The following is an 18,366-nucleotide window of genomic DNA, read 5'->3' as shown; positions in this document are numbered from 1 at the left end:
CCACCCCATGCTGATTTGCCATTTGCTCGTATTTTCAGCCTATGAGAGGATGTGTCCAGGCAGGATAAAGCAGCTTCTCCAGCATGACGCAGGAATCTGACTCCTTTAACTTGGAGAGTTTGAGGCAGACTTCTTGTGCCATCTTTGAATTAGCTGATTCTAGTATCTATCTCTGTTGACAGCTAGCGCTTATTAAACTGTGCCCCACAGTGAACCCTGCAGCCACTGACAATAGACAGTGCCAAGGATCTGAGAAGCCCCTCTGTGGCCTCAGCAGACCCGAATAATAGTCTCTCTGTGGCTCCCCAAGAATCGTGAGCTGTTTTTTCTTAGCATTAGTATGACAATCATTAAAATCATTTACAAAGTGCAGCTCTATGTGATGCTGCATACGGCGCGATAAAACAAAGTTAATACCATGCCATCAGAGAGCTTATAAAGTGATTTATAGGGAAGCACAGTTGGGTGATACAATTAGGAGTCCTGTTTTGGCAGTAGCATGGATTTCAGAGTGGGGTTGAGCACTGACTCTGGCACTCAATAGTTACATGAACTTGGACAAGTCTTTTAGCTCTGTGACCTTCAAGGGAAAAATAGTTAAATTGTAACATGATGAGTGAGAACTTAGAGTGGTTAAGAACTCTGGAGTTCCCTCTCTCCCCTCATCAAAACTCTCAGGTATAAAAACAGTACCTTTCTAATAGGATTCATTTGATTAAACGTGATGATGTTTGTGTCTAGCATTTGGTAGGTACACAGTACTCCTGACCATTGGCGTGCCCAGCCTGGCATAAAGTAAGATATCAGAAATGTTGTTCTCTCTCCCCCATGCTTGTGTCTTCCTGCTTTGGGCACTACGAATTTCCAGGTGGGAAGGACAGATGGTTGTACTGCTCAATAAATATTTACTGAATTGGTTTTACAGTGGAAAGTCTTTAAGAGTACGAATATCAAGCTGTCTTGCTAAAGGTGTAGCTTCGTAATTGGGGCAGTTTGTGTGGAGAGTTAAAGATAATTTTAGAGTTGCAAATACTACAGGATAGTGCAATGGTTAAAACAAAAATAAGAAGAATGTATCTTTAATAATGTGAGTTACTGCCTGTTCCCTTTAGGAATGAGGTCCTGGCTGCAGAAGTCTCTATTTCAACACCCAGATCAAGCAGAATACAAAGGTTCAGTGCCAGTTTCATCTGAAACTTGTTTTGCAGTGTCACAGTCTTGCAGTCTTAGGAAAAGACTTGTGGTTGCTATGGAACTGTTAATAATGATTGCCACCCTTACCTCAATTCCTCATACTCCTAATCTCTAACATAAAATCACTTAGACTTGGGCTGTAGGGCAGTAAACAAACTTTTGAGCAAGAATTAACTGGGTTTGGGCATTAGTGTCTTAATGTAGGAAATGACTTTCATTATAACCTTTACTTACACTAGTGGCTTGGCTATGTCAAAGGAGCTTCTAGTTTCCTGATAGTGAACTGAAACGCAGGAGGTTGAAACCTTGTTCTTCTGCATGAGCATTGCTAAAAGCAGAAACATTTTGGGCTTTCATCTTACAATAAATGTAAGAAAAAAATATTTATTTTGTGCAGAACTGGCCTTAGTGTGGGTCTTTTATTTTCACGTATAAAAAGAAATTCAACCACGTACTAGATTCGTAAATGGAAGGAGAAAGAAGAAAATATTCCTGTTGAAATATATATGTCTATATATTTTAAAAATAAAATCTCATGGAAAAATGACATCGTTGCTCTATTTCTGTGAGATCTGTGACCTGTGTAATAGACACTTCTTGTTCCTGAATTATATTTCTAAGATAACGATCTCAGTGCTTATTAATGTATAATCTTTGGGGGAAAACTAATCCAGTTCTTGAGCTCCAGGCACATAAAGTTAGGAATGGGTTATTGGGTGGGTATGAAGAAGACTGGGGACTTTGTAGCCTCACCAGTATGCAAATATTTCAACAATAAACAGAATAACTAGTTTTCATTTCCACAACTGCTGCTCTCTCTAATCCCTACAGTATGTGTTTTCCAACAATTAGCTGGCTTAATTCTCTGTTCCATTGGTTAGGATTTTAATGTTTCAAATGAGGAACAGAGAATAAATGTCTGTCAGTCAAATCTAAAAAGATGCCTTTTTAGATAGTTTCTAGGAACAAATAACATAAGCATTTTTGAAAAGGAAATGTAAACCTTGCATTAGCTCTGGATGGCCCAACTCCTTGGCTGCAAAAAAGTAACAGCAACTTTGGAAAGGTTAAACAGGCATGTTCAGGGCCCTGAGTGAAATTTAGTCTTCTACCAACTGGATGGCACTGCAGAAGACAAAGGTGTATCTGTGTGAATAAACTGAACATACGGTTCAATACATTCATGTTTGCAGGGCTATTTAAGGTATTTTAAGGTCTGGTACAAAATAATAAAAATGTAGATGGAACTATCAGATTCGTCAAGCTGCTACAGTAAATTCAGATGCTCTCCAGAGCTGGTAAGGTGATGTCAAGAAAGTTAAACTTGAAGAATGAGACTTGGATTTCTAAATGAGATTGGGGAAAAAAGAAAGCAGAGTTAATAGGGGAAATCAAGAATAAAAAATCAACATTATGGCTACATTTGGAGGAGAGTTTAATAATCAGTTCTTTCTGTTGTTTTTAAAGTTTTCTGCCGAGAAACTGACATTATTATGTACTTTTTAGTTTTTGGTTTATTTATTCTTCTTTAACACAGCCATTGTTAGTTCAACAATCTAATATTTGGGGTACATTATTGCAAAATAAGGACACAGCTGTATCAGTTATGCCATCAATACATTTGTTAATCCTATCCCTTTTGTAAGGCAAAGCATAGTTTGTTAATACTGTTTTAGATTAGCTGTATTTGTAAGGTTAGTTCTAATGAGTGGTACACACTAAAGGTAGGGAATTTGCTCTCTGGTACAACTGTCTTTAAACTGTAATAGTTTTCTCAAAACATTACCATTCTGTAATTAAAAATAAAGCAATATTTTAGTATAATGTTAGGCAGTAGTAAAAATTACCCTGTCTGAGTAAATGTACACATACACATAAACACTAGCATGCTTTAAGAAACATATTAATATTCTGTGAAATTAATATATAAATAAAATATGACCTAGAATGAAATTACCGTTATGTACAAAAAAGGAAAACTTGACTCTTTCCCTTCCCAAACCTGTTGATTCTAACATGTTACAAACATACATTACATCCTTTGAAGTGTAAGGATTATTTCAAATTTGGAAAACATTAAAGAATAGTACGATCCAACTTCCTACAAAAGGCAGTATGTATTAATTAATTTTGAAGATTTATGTTCATTCCAATGTTAAAGAGACATCTTTTTGAACTTCCTTAGGGAAATATTTGTAATGTCTTTCATTAAGGGAAAAAATGCAGCTTTAACACAGTAAAATGTTTTTTGAGATTATTTGAAAATATTAGAAAATAAAAATATTGTGAAGATATAGCATATGATTCTAGGATAAATGAATTTCTTCAGCTTTGTTATATGAGTAAATACTTGAACTAATATCGTAAATATTTTACTTTTGAACACATGCTTTTTTCTCTTTGTCTTCATTCTCTTTGCCATTCTTTGTTTCCTGTTTCTTTTATTTTCCAACTTCTCCTTAGTTTTCTTTTTCTAATAGTCCCAACTTTTCTACATATCTTACTTCATTAGCTGAACATTATAGTCTTTCAATTTCTCCTTCATTTTCAATAAACAATGTTTTCTACTAAGTCAATAGCCAACTTTCTCTTCTACCTTTTAAGAAACGTATTTTCTTCTTGAATATAAAGTAGTTATCTCTTTAGCTTAAATACATATGTATATTATATATCACACACTTAAAGAATAAAGATTCACAGAATTCTATGGAAATTCAATATATTAGTGGTACGCTTATTCAGCAAGCTTATGGAATGACAAAAAATGAATCAGATTTCATGATTAGTATCTTACGTAGCCTCTGATGTTTCTGGCTTAGCCAAATTGATCAGTGATTTTTGACTGCTGCATTTCTTCTTCTGGGCAGTCTTGGAGAACTACAGAAATGGAACCTAAGAGTAAATTAGAAGTGTAGACCCTGACAGGTTGCCTTCATAGTAAATCTTGGGCACGTGTGTGCGCCTACTGTGTAGTAAATGATGACTACCTGGACAGTAACACGGTGTGAGTGGGGAGTGCTGGAGATGTACAGGAGTTTGTTTCTAGGCTCTGGTTACCCACTTAACTGAAAGCACAGGCTGGGCACAGAGCGCTGTGCCTTTAGGCGGTCTGGTCCACCTGGAGCACAGCTGGCTGCACCGGCTCCTTATCTGAGCGCTCTGCCTCGTGGGAGGTTAGCACGTAGCTTCCATCATAGCACACCTGCTGTGCCTGTTCCAAGGCCACCGACTCTTCTTCTTCATCTTCCACAATAGTCAAGTCGATGTTGCTGTCCATGGCCGAGTCACTCCCTCTTGAGGCCGCCCTCCCAGCATCCCCCTCCATGCTCTTCCCTTCCACCAGTACACTGGTGAGGGATGCTTCCGAAAGACGCTCCGCAAATGAGCTCTCCTCGTGGTCATTCGGCACCTCACTGCTAGGCATGTCTTCTGACTTGGTCTCATTTTCTGCAGGGCTTTCTCCCTCTCGGACTTTCTTTCGACCGAAAGTGAGGGGAGAGACCTTGAAGGGGGAGCTTTTCCCTGAGGATGTTTTCTGGTGATTGGAAGTGAGAGATTTCTTAATCTTCTCTCTCCTCTCTGCAGATACGATCTTTGTCCCCAGCTTGTTCATCTTTTTCTCGATGTTCTGGCGAGAAAATGCTTTCTTGAGGCTATCCACTTTCCGGAGACTGGATCTTTTTATTTTCTCTGCCCGGCTTTCTTCCATCTTTTCCTCTGCACTGTCTTCCAGGGCCTCCTCGTCATGGGGCAATTCATCATCGGACGAGAGGTCCACTGTGTGCAGAGTTTCCTCCAGGGACTTGTTCTCGTCAGCATGCTCCTCTTCCTTCCCTTCCGCTAGGCTGGAAGCTGGCTCTTTCACAAACACACTGGCAGGGATCTCATTTTCTTCCTGAAAAGACGGACAATGTAAATTTCATGTTAATAACACATTTCACAAATAGTCCTGAACTGCTGTAATTTCTGGGTATGTGTTTTTGGCATGACAGAAACCAAAGGTCTGTGGCTTTAGTTTTCTAGAATATGAAAAGTTAATTCTAAACTGATCAAGTCATTCTGCTTAGGCTGGATAAGGCCAACGGCTGCCTGTTGGGAATATTATGAGGGCATCTGGCAAGGGCTCTATCAGTGACAGGCAGGGAGGGAAGTGGGTTGTGGGTCAGACAAGACAAGGAAGCTGCCTAGATAAAGGAGCTAAAGTAAGTTACTGTGAACCCAGAGGGCCTCTCTCTCGTAACCTCAGGCTCTATTCCTGCCAAAATCCCACTGCAAAAGGGCCTGGAGGTCAAGTTAGAAGATAAAAGATGAAGACTTCCCAGTTCTCTCCCCTGCCCCATCTTTTCCTTAAGTGTCAGGCACCAGGTAAAACCTCTATCAGGTTCCCTCCCCAAGTAGAAGTCAAAAGTAAAGGCATGGTCAACCTTGGTATCTGTTTAAAAATGCATACTAATTTTTCTAATGACCTAATTTTGGAGTAAGAGAAGCAAGGGCCAGCCTTACTGGGGACCCACTCACGAAGCCTTGTGTTTAGAATGTCCTTTGTGGGCATTATAAGGAGAGATGGTATACTACGGCCATTTCTGGAGTAGTAAGGGGGAATCTTGCTGCCAGGCGTAGCTTATCAAGCCTCTCTGTTAAATAGGGCTTCCTTGGGCAGGAGTACTTCAGCCTCCACCTAGGGTAAAGAGTGAAGAGGGAAACTCAGGAATCTGTGCCCCCTCCCCTTATTCCCAGCACACTCTTTTTCCAGCTTCTGGGTGTACAATGATCTGCCTCTCCCTCTGCCTCAGGGAGCAGAGCCTGAAAACTTGCCTCCAGAGAGTGCAAAGGGGATGGTTCTCCAGAGTAGCGAAGCAGGGAGATTTGAACTCAGACAGACTTGGGTGACACAGCATAGGAATCCCTTTGATTTTTATATTTTTCTTTAAATACAGGAAAATGAGAGCCAGCTAGCAAAGTGCCTTCACATTTTCATTGGAAGAAATGGCACAGTGGAAAGAACGTGTGACAGGAGGCCTGAGTCTCAGTTCTTTCTGTACTGCTCAATGGCTCTGAGGCCTTCAGCAAATAACTTAATCTCCTTGTGTCTCAGTGTCTTCCAAATGTGAACAAGAGGATTTGACCCAGATTAGCAGCTTTCAAACTGCACTCCCAAGGGTATTAGGAGTTCTGCAAGAATGCCAAGGTGGGCCAGGCTCCAGAGCCCACTGCCAGCCGGGCTTCAAGCAGAGCCTCAATGTTACCTGATTATATTGTGGACTGCCCAGTAAACTTTCAGTTTGAAAAATAACTGGATTTAGTGAGTTTAAAAGTCTGTGTGTTAAAAAGGGCTTCCCTGGTGGTGCAGTGGTTGAGAGTCTGCCTGCCGATGCAGGGGATACGGGTTCGTGCCCCGGTCTGGGAAGATCCCACATGCCGTGGAGCGGCTAGGCCTGTGAGCCATGGCCGCTGAGCCTGCGCGGCCGGAGCCTGTGCTCCGCAACAGGAAAGGTCACGACAGTGAGAGGCCTGCGTACCGCAAAAAAAAAACAAAAGTCTATGTGTTAAAAAAAAATAATAATAAATTAAATAAATAAAAGCTCAAAACAAACAAACAAAAAGTCTATTTGGGAGCTAAACTTCATGCAAAGTTTATGTTAATGGTAAGAACTTCCCCTATTGTTTTGCAATTTTGATTGACTGAAAAGTCAATAAAATTGGGGTAGTGATCAAAAATATGTTCTAAGTGTATACCTGTATACTTTCAACTTCTCACTACAAAGACTAAGTGAACAATGTTTTAATATAGAGAAACTTAAAAATCCCTCTCCTTATTAATCACCAAATAGTATAATTACAATACTCTCTGAAAAGATACAGCCCCATGTCCCCCGCTTACACACACATACTCATAACAGAGTATGAGTTCCATAAATTGGTTAGAAACAAAGTCTTGGGTAGAGTACAAAGCAGCACGTCTGGTTAAATAGAATCCTTGGTAGAGTTAAGAAATCCCAAATTCTGTTTCCCAAAGCTTACTCCCATTTTGAATATCACAGAATGTCAGAAACACAGTATAAAAGATAAAGTAAAAACTTGAAATTTGCACGGGATTCCCACGAATAACTTATGACACGGACCTTTACAGAGAGCAACTCTGCCACGCTTCAAGTCTTGACTTGCCTCTTTTTCGTTGGCGTGTATTCCCTGTGAGGGTGGGAACTTGTGTCTCTTGTTCACTGTTAAGCCCCGTGACTAGAGTAGTTCCCGACAGCTCAGCAGTTATTTGTTGAATGAGTGCATGTTGAGGAGGCTTTCTAAGACAGCCCTGAGGGTGGCTAGAGTGGAGACTGCCCCTGTGTCGGGCGCTGCAAAAGAATGGACTTAGTTCTGTGTCTAGAAGGACATTTGCTGACTGCTGCTGCCACTGGGAAAAGAGGAGAACCAGGCCTAAGGGGCTCAGCAGTTTCCATTTTTAAGGAAGGATTTTATTCTCAGTGGATGAGCATTACTAAAAGAGGGGCAGACTGCAGAAATAGCTAGGGCTCTGATGTTTAGTCCAGAAGCAAAATTACTTCTGGGGTTTGACAAGAGGGTTGGGAAGGTTTGACAGGAGTTGCTTGCAGGAAAGGAAGAAACCAAGAGCTCAGTAAAACGTTATTAAAAGTCCTCAGTAAAGGGCTTCCCTGTTGGTGCAGTGGTTGAGAGTCCACCTGCCGATGCAGGGGACACGGGTTCGTGCCCCGGTCCGGGAAGATCCCACATGCCGCAGAGCGGCTGGGCCCATGAGCCATGGCCGCTGAGCCTGGATGTCCGGAGCCTGTGCTCTGCAATGGGAGAGGCCACAACAGTGAGAGGCCTGCGTACCGCAAAAAAAAAAAAAAAAAAAAATCCTCAGTAAAGAAGGCAGAAAGTCAGGTGGAAAATTAAAAATAAGCCTTGGTTACTAGAGGAGAGGTACATTTTGTGTAGTATAATCTCAGGTTAATCAAAGGTTTACCTTTGATTACTGATTACCCTGATAACTTCCCTTTCTTCAACCTCAACAAAAAATGTCCATATTAACTGTACTTCTAAAAGAATTAAACCAATAATATTGCATTTTTAATGCAGTGTAAATTTTATTGTTAAAACAGCACAGTTACTGTTGAGTCTTAGACTCTTGTCTCTCTCACTATGTGTCCTTTGAGGACAGGTTTGGGAAAAGTGCATTATCAGGTGAATCAGAAGTGATCTGTTGGTAGATCACACCGCATACATGAGGGCAGTCGAGAGATGGCGGGAAACCCAATTGAGCTCTTTCAGACAATGTTGGGGAAATTTATATAAGAACTCTTTGATGCCAACTATGAAAATAAACCCAGCAGGAACAGACATAATCCAGAATGAGTTGGATGTGTCTTAATACAACTGGAAACAAGTGCGATATGCCTTTTTGGCCAACTGCTATGCTTCTGCTGTCATTTTTATTAATCAAGCAGTATTTTGGGTTATGTCTACTGGACAGTGTTTATTTTGTGACTTCTTATAGTTCTACTCTGAAGGTAAGCAAGCCCTTTCCCTTCACAAAGAAATTTGTGAATGTCCAAGTACATGTGGGAATTACATTTCCAAAATGTTTGTTTAGAAGCAGAAAAATGCTGACACTCTTCAAAATCTCTATTCTTTAGTAAAATGTAGACATGGCATTTGACTATAAAGGAACGATTATAGTGGTGGAAATTCAACTTGAACTTCAGACAGTGGCTCCTCTGTAACTGCAGTGTCCCCCAGGTGTCCAGTCTTACTTGCTCATGTGTCCTCCTTCAGTCCAATTACACATACCTTATGGAAACACTTGATATTTCACCTGCCTACAGGTGAGGTGATACTTCTGCCTTCAGCCTCCTGTTGTAATGTTTTTGATCTGCTTTCTCTTACAGATTCTAAGACTGATGGCTCTTTCAAGGGGGAGGATCAAATATACATCCTCAATTCCGTCACCACTTAACTATGCTAGTTACCCATGTATCCACTTGGGGTTTGTAACTCCTTAACATGGCATTAAGAATCCCTTGTGAGTTGCATTGCTTCCTTGGAGAGTTGTACCCAGGAGAGGCCCCCAGCTGCAACTGACTATTTGCCCTATAGAGTTTTTTTTTAAGTTTTTTTAACATCTTTATTGGAGTATAATTGCTTTACAATGGTGTGTCAGTTTCTGCTTTGTAACAAAGTGAATCAGCTATACATATACATATGTTCCCATATCTCTTCCCTCTTGTGTCTCCCTCCCTCCCACCCTCCCTATCCCACCCCTCCAGGTGGTCACAAAGCACCGAGCTGATCTCCCTGTGCTATGCGGCTGCTTCCCACTAGCTATCTATTTTACGTTTGGTAGTGTATATATGTCCATGCCTCTTTCTCCAGATTTATTTTCAAAAAGGTACGTAGCCCCACCGATGCAGCTGCTCCTGGTTCTGACCTTTCACAAGGACCCTTAGGGGTTTTTAAAAGGAAGGGAGGGCTTCCCTGGTGGCGCAGTGGTTGAGAGTCTGCCTGCCGATGCGGGGGACGCGGGTTCGTGCCCCGGTCCGGGAAGATCCCACATGCCGCGGAGCGGCTGGGCCCGTGAGCCATGGCCGCTGAGCCTGCGCGTCGGGAGCCTGTGCTCCGCAATGGGAGAGGCCACAACAGTGAGAGGCCCACGTACCGCAAAAAAAAAAAAAAAAAAGGGAAGGGAGAATTAATCAGTACACTTCTAACATATATGAATGATATGCTTGCACCATAAAAGAGACAAGGAATGGAAAGAACTCTTGAGAAAGTGGCATTTTTTCGTTGCACTTTCGCTTGTTTGCCGTTTATACTGATTCTTGTGACTAACAGTCTCAAGTCTTGCGTGCAGATATCAACACAGAGAAACTGGCCAACATGCTGGGTACTTCTTGGGTTGATGCTCATGGAAGCAAATCTTCTTTGCACATAGATACACACACTTTAAAAGAGGAGACTCTATGACTAGCATTAGAAAAGGAAGCTACAGTAAGTCATTTAAAAGCTTGAACAGGCAGTTTGCTCTCCTGTCACTAACTTATCATCCCCGTTGTTAGAAGAAAATAACGAAGGCTGTTACATTCCCACAGGGATGTGGTGGCATGGTAGAGGGATATGAGGACCATAAATTTGTGTCCGTGGAATGTTTTATCCAATAATCTCTAAATACTAGTTATGAAAATGGAACTGTGCTCACCTGACATTCTGATTTATGGGTCTCTTTTACACATTGATGGTTTTCTCCAGTTTGTGTTTCTGAGGTATAGATTGCCAAGTGGATAAAGCCATTGATTAGAAATGTACCCCTAAGGCAGCTGTTGGTGGAATCAGCAAGTCATAAGAATAAAATGCATTAGTTATAATCCCTGAGCAGTCTTTCACATTCCCGAGGATTTAAAAGTTTCATTATTTTCCAGTGTTATAGAGGGTTCAGTTCTTTTTTAAGATCACACTGCTTAGGTGTTCTTTGTTGCATACACACAAAAAACACAAAACAAAACAAAAAACAAACCACACTGAATTATTTAAAAGCTATTGTAGAAAACCGAGTAAATATGAACTTTGCCATAGTGGGATTATAGTGTTTATTTTCACTCATTTCATAATTCAACTGTATAATTTCTATTATTAATAAAATGAAACCTTGCTAGTCACTTTGTTTCTCAGGGCCTCTGCTTCTTTGATATAAAATGAGGTTAACCTAAATGATTGTTGAGTTGCTTTCCAGCTCTAAAATACTTGATTCTGTGATATTAACCTAAATCCCATGAAAACTAGTCTAACAGATTGCAAAAGTGATCTCACAGTGTACAAATGCCAAACATGCTTTGTTTCATGCAAGAATCAAAACTATAGGACCTGAGTTGCATTGGTGAACACTTTTCATGTGTTCAATTCAAACAGATATGGATTACAAAACAACAGAAGGGGCAACATTCACCTGGAAGGGCTGCATCTGAGATAGAGTCTCGTTTTGTAATTTGTGAGAGAAGTAATGATTCTTTTGAAGAAATACCGACAATAATCAGTTATTCATTTAAAGTGCCTGAGGCAGTGCTGACATTCAATAAGTGTAAATAGTAACAATAAGAACTAGTATTTTGTTTATCTCATAAACTAAAGGGCACCGGATAAGTAGCACATCAAAACCAGTATCCCATTATGGGAATATTAATCAATGTGATACAAACATCGTGAGCTGTCATATAAAGGTGACTGTGGTTATCTATATGCCCATTTCTTCTAAGTCTGTACTAATTTAGCAATTTTCAGAGCAGTGGCTTTGGATAAATACAGTCTTTAAAAAAATTAATTTAAAAATAGTCTGAAGATGTTATACTTTTAGCACCTTTCTAAAATTCTGTTCTCATCAAAGGAACCCAAATGATGAATATTTGAACACATGTATAGGCTTGATTCTCCATGAATGTAGCCACAGCAAACATCTAACTTCTACTCTTTTCACCCAGTTTCACAATTTCATGTGGATGAAAGTGTAAACTGTCCATGAGTACTCTCATTTTGTTCCCTGGATTTGAAATCATTCTGAAACTGCTTTGTCAAGTAATCATTACTAGAACTTTAAGAGGCCTTAAGTGGGCATCACACCCTCAGTGCCAGTTACCTGTGAAATTCTAGTCTCTTCAATCAACAGAGAAAACTTCCTCTTAACTGTAAATTCACTGATTTTTGTACAAATTTTATTTTTAGTAAAAGATACATATGCACTTACAGGCAAAGAATTAGTCTTATTGGTCTTTAGCATTTTCTTTTTGATCAGCAACCTCTCTGAGTCTTATTATCATTTATACTGGCTCCTGTTACAGTATTTTGAATTCAAACATTGATCTTAAGCCATTATTTAAAAAAAATATTAAAAGGGAAGCTGCTAAGTTTAACAAGGATTTTACAATTTATTTTATTGCTCAAAAGGAGATGAATTTTCTCCAGTTTTAGATTCTACTGGTTATAATTTGAAGTAATTGCTAAGACATGAGAGGCTTAAGAGCTACAACAATGTTGTAAGTTTAGCACAGAATTAAATAAATAAATGACATATTTTAAACAGGACAAATTTCAGAATTAAAAAAAATGCTAATGTGTATCTAGTGTTACTAGCATCTAGTAGATCAACCAACCAACCAACCAACCAACCAACCAACCAAAAAGCACCTGCAGATTTTGGAAAACACAACAGGACTTTACAAACTGGAAACATAATCTTCTAAACACTATAGGAGTGAATATGATCCAGTCAGGTGACAGATTTTCGTTCTTCAATCTCCTATTTTTACATTAATTCTTTTTGTCTTAAACTAGAAAACCAGTGGATTTAGTAAGGGAAAGTCTAGCATAGGGGTCCAAGTGGACTGAAAGTGACAAACAACTTAGAGACCTGGTACATTATCCGCCCTCCTCACTCTGCAGGTCTAGAAAACATCTACCCTGTGCCCCACTGTGAAGACTGTGCTGCTACTAGAAAGGTCTATTTAGAGTAGGCCCTTTGGGCAGAGTCCTGTGCTTTTAAAGGGCTTTGCTTTCCTTTGCTCTGGGAGTGATGTAATATTGATTTCAACTCGGTAGTTATCATACAATGTATGGCAGGGAGTGGGAGTGTATGTATGTGTGTGTGTGTGTGTGTGTGTGTGTGTGTGTGTGTGTGTTTAGCTTTTAATAAATCCCAACTAAAAAAGCAAAAGCATAGCTGTTTGAAGATCCTGGGCAGGGTGAGATCAGTTTTTACTAAAAAGCCATATTTCTAACCAAGCACAAGTATAGCCTCCTCTCCATGCAAATGCATTGCAGATCCACCCAGGAAGAGCTTCAGTTCTTTGAGCTTATACCACGACAGTCGCTAACCATTTAAAATATGTTATTCCATTTATTCCTCACCCTATGCAAGAGATATGAGGGAAGAAGCATTAATGTTTAAGAGCGCACACTTTGGAGTCAATTAAATATGAGTTGAAATCCCAGCTTCACCACTGCCTACTAAATAGTTTCAGACAAGATATAAGTATCTCTGAATCTCAGCATCCTCATCTGTAAATTGGTGCAGTTGAGATAAACTACAGAAAGATACTTAGCAGAGTATGCAGGGCTTATTAAGAGCTCAAAATACTTTTACTCTTTCAAATATTAATAAGGTGTACAGATGAGGAAACAAAAGCTTGGAAAAGCTACACAATGTGCACCAGATCACATAACTGGCAAGTGGTGGTGAATCTAGGATTTGAACCAGTGTCTGTATGACAAAATTTATCTTTTCTCAACCCCTATACTGGACCACTCTCTAACACAAGTTATTATTATATCCATTGGCATAATGGATATAATATAATAATTATAATGGATATAATAATTTACTACCCTAGAAACCCCTACTTTAAGAAGGATCAAGAGAAAGAGCAACTTTTCCACTGAGGGACTTCATTTGTATTTGTTTTTTCAGAATAGTCATCTTGCAACATCTTGAGAGTGGATATTTCTGATATCCTTTAGGCTAATAAAAGATCTTACATTACATGACTTAAGAAAGGTCCAATTCCTTGCCCCTCTAATTCTCTGTCTCCTAAACTGCTCTTTCAAAAAAGTCCTTGGGGGCTGCTTGCTAAGCGGCCCTGAATGGAGCCTGAACACATTGCTTTGGATTCTTTTAGCTTCTACCTTGGTCTTGAGCCCCTGTTTCACCTTGTCCTCACTATATGGAGAATTCCTACCGTTTCTGGCTGTAATTTCACACCTGTCAATCCAATGTGACAAAACAGGAGACCATGGCAGGGCTTCAGCAGCAGCCTGTGTCTTTAAGTTCCCAACAGTTGTTTTTTTTAAATGTCAGATTTACAGTTCTCTTGAAATTTTTAGTCACGTATCTTCTCCATCCCTCTCCCCAACACCTACAGAATATCCTCCTTGGCAAAACAAAACAAAACCTGATCCCAACATACTGTGACTTTCCTCTACTACATAAATAATTTTTTGTTTTTCCTCCTTAACTGAGGGACAGGACAAGAGAGAATCTCTCTGATTCATACTGGAAGGAGGGAAATTTCCTTTGATGACTCAGATTTAAACAGGTCTGTATATATTTGGTTTTGTTTGGAGATCAGTGTTTAATTTATAAATGCCTTGAGAGTTGAGATTTATAATATCTTTTAGGCTAATAAAGTTAGGATCTTATATGGCTTAAGAAAGGCGCAGTTACCATATCTCTTTTCAGCTCGTCTGGTTCATGAAAAGCTATTCCATTTGCATTAAAAGCTAAAAAATTTCCGGTCTGCAACAGACTGCAAGGTATAGAAGGACATCAGCTGCCTGAAGCTTTACAACATCAAGTGCAATGTGGGGGGACAAAAAAGCAGCGAGATGAGTCTTTCCTTTTATGGAGGAAGGAGGCTTAAGTTCTAAATTGGCAGAGCAGATTCATTTAGAAAAAGAAGGCTCCCTCCGTTTAAGTTCCAATTTCTAAATCTCTTTGGGGAGATGAAGGCTCTTCTTGTGTGCCTTTCACAATCAAACATTTGGTTATAGCCTCTCCCCTCCGTGGCTCTGAAATCCTCTCATATTCACGTGGTCACAATGAGACAGCCCTGGGGCAGGGATGGCAATTGCTTCCTGGGCTCTGTGCTGGCTGGGCTCCACTGGGCGGAAGGGCTTCCAGCGTTAGGCAGGGCTGCCCTTGGATTCACAAACGCCCACCACGTGGCGGAACAACAGTCCCACGCAATCTCCCTGTCCCCAAAGAGCCTCTTGCTACATTAATTGCATCATTGATGCATTACAAAAATTAAGTGGCCTTTTCATTCCAAGGCAACCATTTGAAGGAGAAAATATCCTAGGCTAGCCTTTGTAACTGTAACTGATAACACTGCTTTTGTTTTACTTTACAGTTGTGGTCTCTCTGAGCAAGGAGAAGCGTATCTAGTGTGTCTGTAGAGTAATGCTCTATAGTTTCAGTGCATTTGCTAGAAAAAAAGCTCAACAAGATTGCTTTAGCCAAGAGTCTCAAAAGTAGAAGGCTAGTTCATCTCTAATGGAATCAATCTTCAATACTTGGTTAGTCCCCAAAACACTGGTGACCTTTGGACAAAGGGAGGCTTTAAAAAGTTATGAATTTGACTTGATTAAAAAACAAAACAGAAAACTCACATGATCATCTCATTTCCACAAAGAGTTAATAAACAGCCAGTGAATTAATTTGCCTGTCCAGCTAACAGCTGCAGTCAGAGCCCCACGTTCACAATGCAAAGAGACAAGTGAATCTAACTAGTGTGCCTGCACCTGCTCACCTTCCCAACCTGTATGGAGGTGCTCCTGACAAATGACCCCGACCTGCTAACTCCTGAGGCCCCTGTCTTGGGTTTAGGCTGCAGTGACCTGGGGAATTCCCAGCCCTCTGTGTAGATTTCACATGCACCTGCTGAAGGGGGCGGGGACAGTGCCTCGTGTGTGTGTGTGTGTGTGTGTGTGTGTGTGTGTGTGTGCGCGTGTGTGCACCTGCTGAAGGCGGCGGGGACAGTTCCTCGTGTGTGTGTGTGTGTGTGTGAGAGAGAGAGATCCCTGACAGGCAGGACAGATGTACAAATGGCTGTGAGAGCCAGGCGACTGAGATCATGGATGCAGAGTCCCAGCTGGGTGGGCGGAGAGTAGGGGCACTGACCTGGAAGATGAGCACCTTGAAATGGTTGCGCCTGAGGAGCTGGGCGTGGTTGTTCTCTAGCCGCTTCACTTGCGCGCACTGCCTCTCCAAGCGCTCCCTGACGGCGCGCGTGTGGGCGCTGACCTTGCGGGACTTCTCCAGCAGCTTGCTCACCGTGTTGCTGGTGGAGGCCTGGTACTTGGAGAGCTTGGTGAGGTCATTCTGGATGCCCTTCACGGAGCCCTCCAGGCTTATCTGCCGCTGCTCCATCTTGTGCTGGTTCTCCTGCACGGCGTCCAGCATGTTCACCAGCTTGTCCAGGAGCGTGAGTACTGTGACGGCGTTCACCTGTGAGTTGTCCCGGATGGCCTCCTCCGTGCTCCCCGGGTTCAGGCTGGGGCTCGGCGTGGAGGAGGGCACCGGGCTGGAGCTGCCCGGCTTCTCCTGCCGCATGTCAGGACCCGGGTGCTGGAACTTTTCGGCTTGCGCAGCGTCCTCCCCCATAGCTGGACAGGTGGGAACGTTCTTCTGGCTCCGGCGAGAAAGACGGTGGACAGGGGTGCAGAGCGTGGCCCTCTGGTTTGAGCTCAGAGCACCGCTCTTTGGGACTGGCAGAGGTTCAGACAGGCAACAACTGGCTACACTGATGAGGGAAACTGCATTCCAGCTGCTCTTAAAAGACCTACTCCACCCAGTGGGAGGCGAAGGATACAGAACTGAGAACCACTCAGGGTTTAGAGGCATATGCACACACTTCCTAACCGCGTACTCCTCGGCACAGGTCACTTTCCTGCAGTTTAGCTTTTCTTTCCTGTGCCTCTTCCCTTTTAAAAATAAGTTCAATGTCATATTTCACTCATGACTTCATCTAGAGGCGGAGAAGAACACTCTAATTTGGCCCAGCTCCACAGTCTCCAATTGGCTAAAGCTAGTAAACTTTTCTCTGGCTGCTATGCTGCGTATGCTACAGAGTGCCCGTTTGTTTGTTTGTTTTTTTTTCCTGGATACAAGTTATTCTAACGGAAAGTATTGTTTGCCTTTGCCCTAGAACAGACTGATGGGCTGCAGAACGCCTGGTGTCCTAATGGAAGGGGCCAAGTTTAAAGGGTACTTGCAGTCAAGTTTGTAGTGTTACTTTTTAATTTCCAAAGGGATAGAAGTAACATAATGACAAGGAAAACAGCCCAGTTCTTACTCTTGCAATTGGTGATGCAAGATAAGATGAAAGAGATTGAAATTCAGGGATGTTAAGACGTGCGATGCTGTTATAGTTATCAGGTAATAGATGGAAATTTTTTGAATGACCACTTTAAAAATAGAGTTTCTTTTGAGAAGTAAAATTGACATAGGAAAAGCCAAAAAAAAAAAAAAAAAGAAGAAAATTATGGTTTCTTTAAGAACTTACCATGCTGATTTGTTTTAACTAATTTTGAATCAGGGCTGAGAGATTTTCTCAAATGCCCATCTCTGCAAGGCATTTATTGACACGTGCCCAGAAGTGTGACTCTCGGGCAGGTTGAGCTGGAGTTTCTGAAGTGCTTCTAATGTTTGACATTTCCAAATTCCTGCTCAGTGAAGTGGCACACCTGTTCTAAAATGTGGCCCTCCTCAGCTAAGCCCTTGGGACTTGGGGCTTATTTCCTAAAACGACTTTACATGCTTGAATTGGTTTTAAATGTATCCAGCCTTTGAAAGTGCTTTCAGCAGGAAGTTTGTAAAAGGCCTTCAACGTACAATTTTAAGAAGAACAAATACCAGCTCATTTGGGGTCAGGGTTGATAACGGAAAAAGTGCCATTCTTCAACGGCAAAATGTACATGTGAGCCAATCAATCATGAGGTCATTCGTTGTCACATTTATTGAATTTGTGAGTCCCCACTCTCTGTTCGGTTCTATATTTGATGAGCTATCTAGAGGATACTAATAAAGTGTGATCTAAGACCCTGCCCTCAGTGCATATGCCTGCTAGTTAGGGAGATGAATCAAAGATTTTACAGAGGCCCCCAATTTTCCTTAGATAATTGGTACCCCCCAAACCCACTTAAAGTGAATCTTTTCAAAATAGGGAGAAAAGAAGTAAAAACATTTGGTTGAGAAAATATCTTTTAAAAATGTAAGAAAATTATTAAAATGGATTTACCTTACATTTAACAAAATTTAGTTGGTCGGTGATGTGTTAAACATTAGAACAAAGGATGAATCAAGTGTTAATTCTGAGAAGCATAATTTTCTAACAAAATTATATGGTATCATGACACAGTATCCATTTTACATTTGACTTCTATGGGCAAATAGAAGTCATTATTACAAAAATATTTGAGGGCTTCATCAGTTTTCCAAGAGCCTCTCTTAAATTTTGACATTCCAATCATTCCCTTTTGAGGCACTTATTGTGCCATCATCTGTGTGGATATTTTCTTCTTTAAATGTTAAGTATTCCAGCTGCAGATTCTCATTTCCCAGAAGAGTTGCCCACGATTCAGGGGCTTCTCTAACATTACCTTCATCAACTTCATGAT

The 18,366-nt window shown here is 41.0% G+C and overlaps 1 protein-coding gene across 1 annotated transcript; it reads right to left on the bottom strand.

Annotated features, from left to right (window-relative positions):
- Window positions 1–1,609: 1,609 nt before the first annotated feature.
- On the bottom strand, window positions 1,610–16,682 carry CAVIN2 (caveolae associated protein 2). Its single transcript, XM_004330431.4, has 2 exons — window positions 15,869–16,682; window positions 1,610–5,089 (listed from the first exon to the last, which is right to left on the bottom strand). The coding sequence occupies exons 1-2, from the start codon at window positions 16,589–16,591 to the stop codon at window positions 4,295–4,297; spliced, it is 1,518 nt and encodes a 505-aa protein (XP_004330479.3). The 5' UTR covers window positions 16,592–16,682; the 3' UTR covers window positions 1,610–4,294.
- Between the last annotated feature and the right edge of the window lie 1,684 nt (window positions 16,683–18,366).

This window comes from Tursiops truncatus, chromosome 7 (genome assembly GCF_011762595.2).
Source record: "Tursiops truncatus isolate mTurTru1 chromosome 7, mTurTru1.mat.Y, whole genome shotgun sequence".
NCBI classification, from domain to species: Eukaryota; Metazoa; Chordata; class Mammalia; order Artiodactyla; family Delphinidae; genus Tursiops; species Tursiops truncatus.
The sequence above is the reverse complement of the archived record's forward strand: the minus strand, read 5'-3'. Positions and strand labels throughout refer to the sequence as shown.

Bases quoted from the DNA above. Each gene is read 5' to 3' on its own strand.
- CAVIN2 (XM_004330431.4), bottom strand. From the start codon at position 16,591: ATGCCTCTAAACCCTGAGTGGTTCTCAGTTCTGTATCCTTCGCCTCCC. The intron at 5,090-15,868 runs GTCAGTGCCCCT...CCGTCTTTTCAG, and splicing joins TCAAGGTGCTCATCTTCCAG to GAAGAAAATGAGATCCCTGC.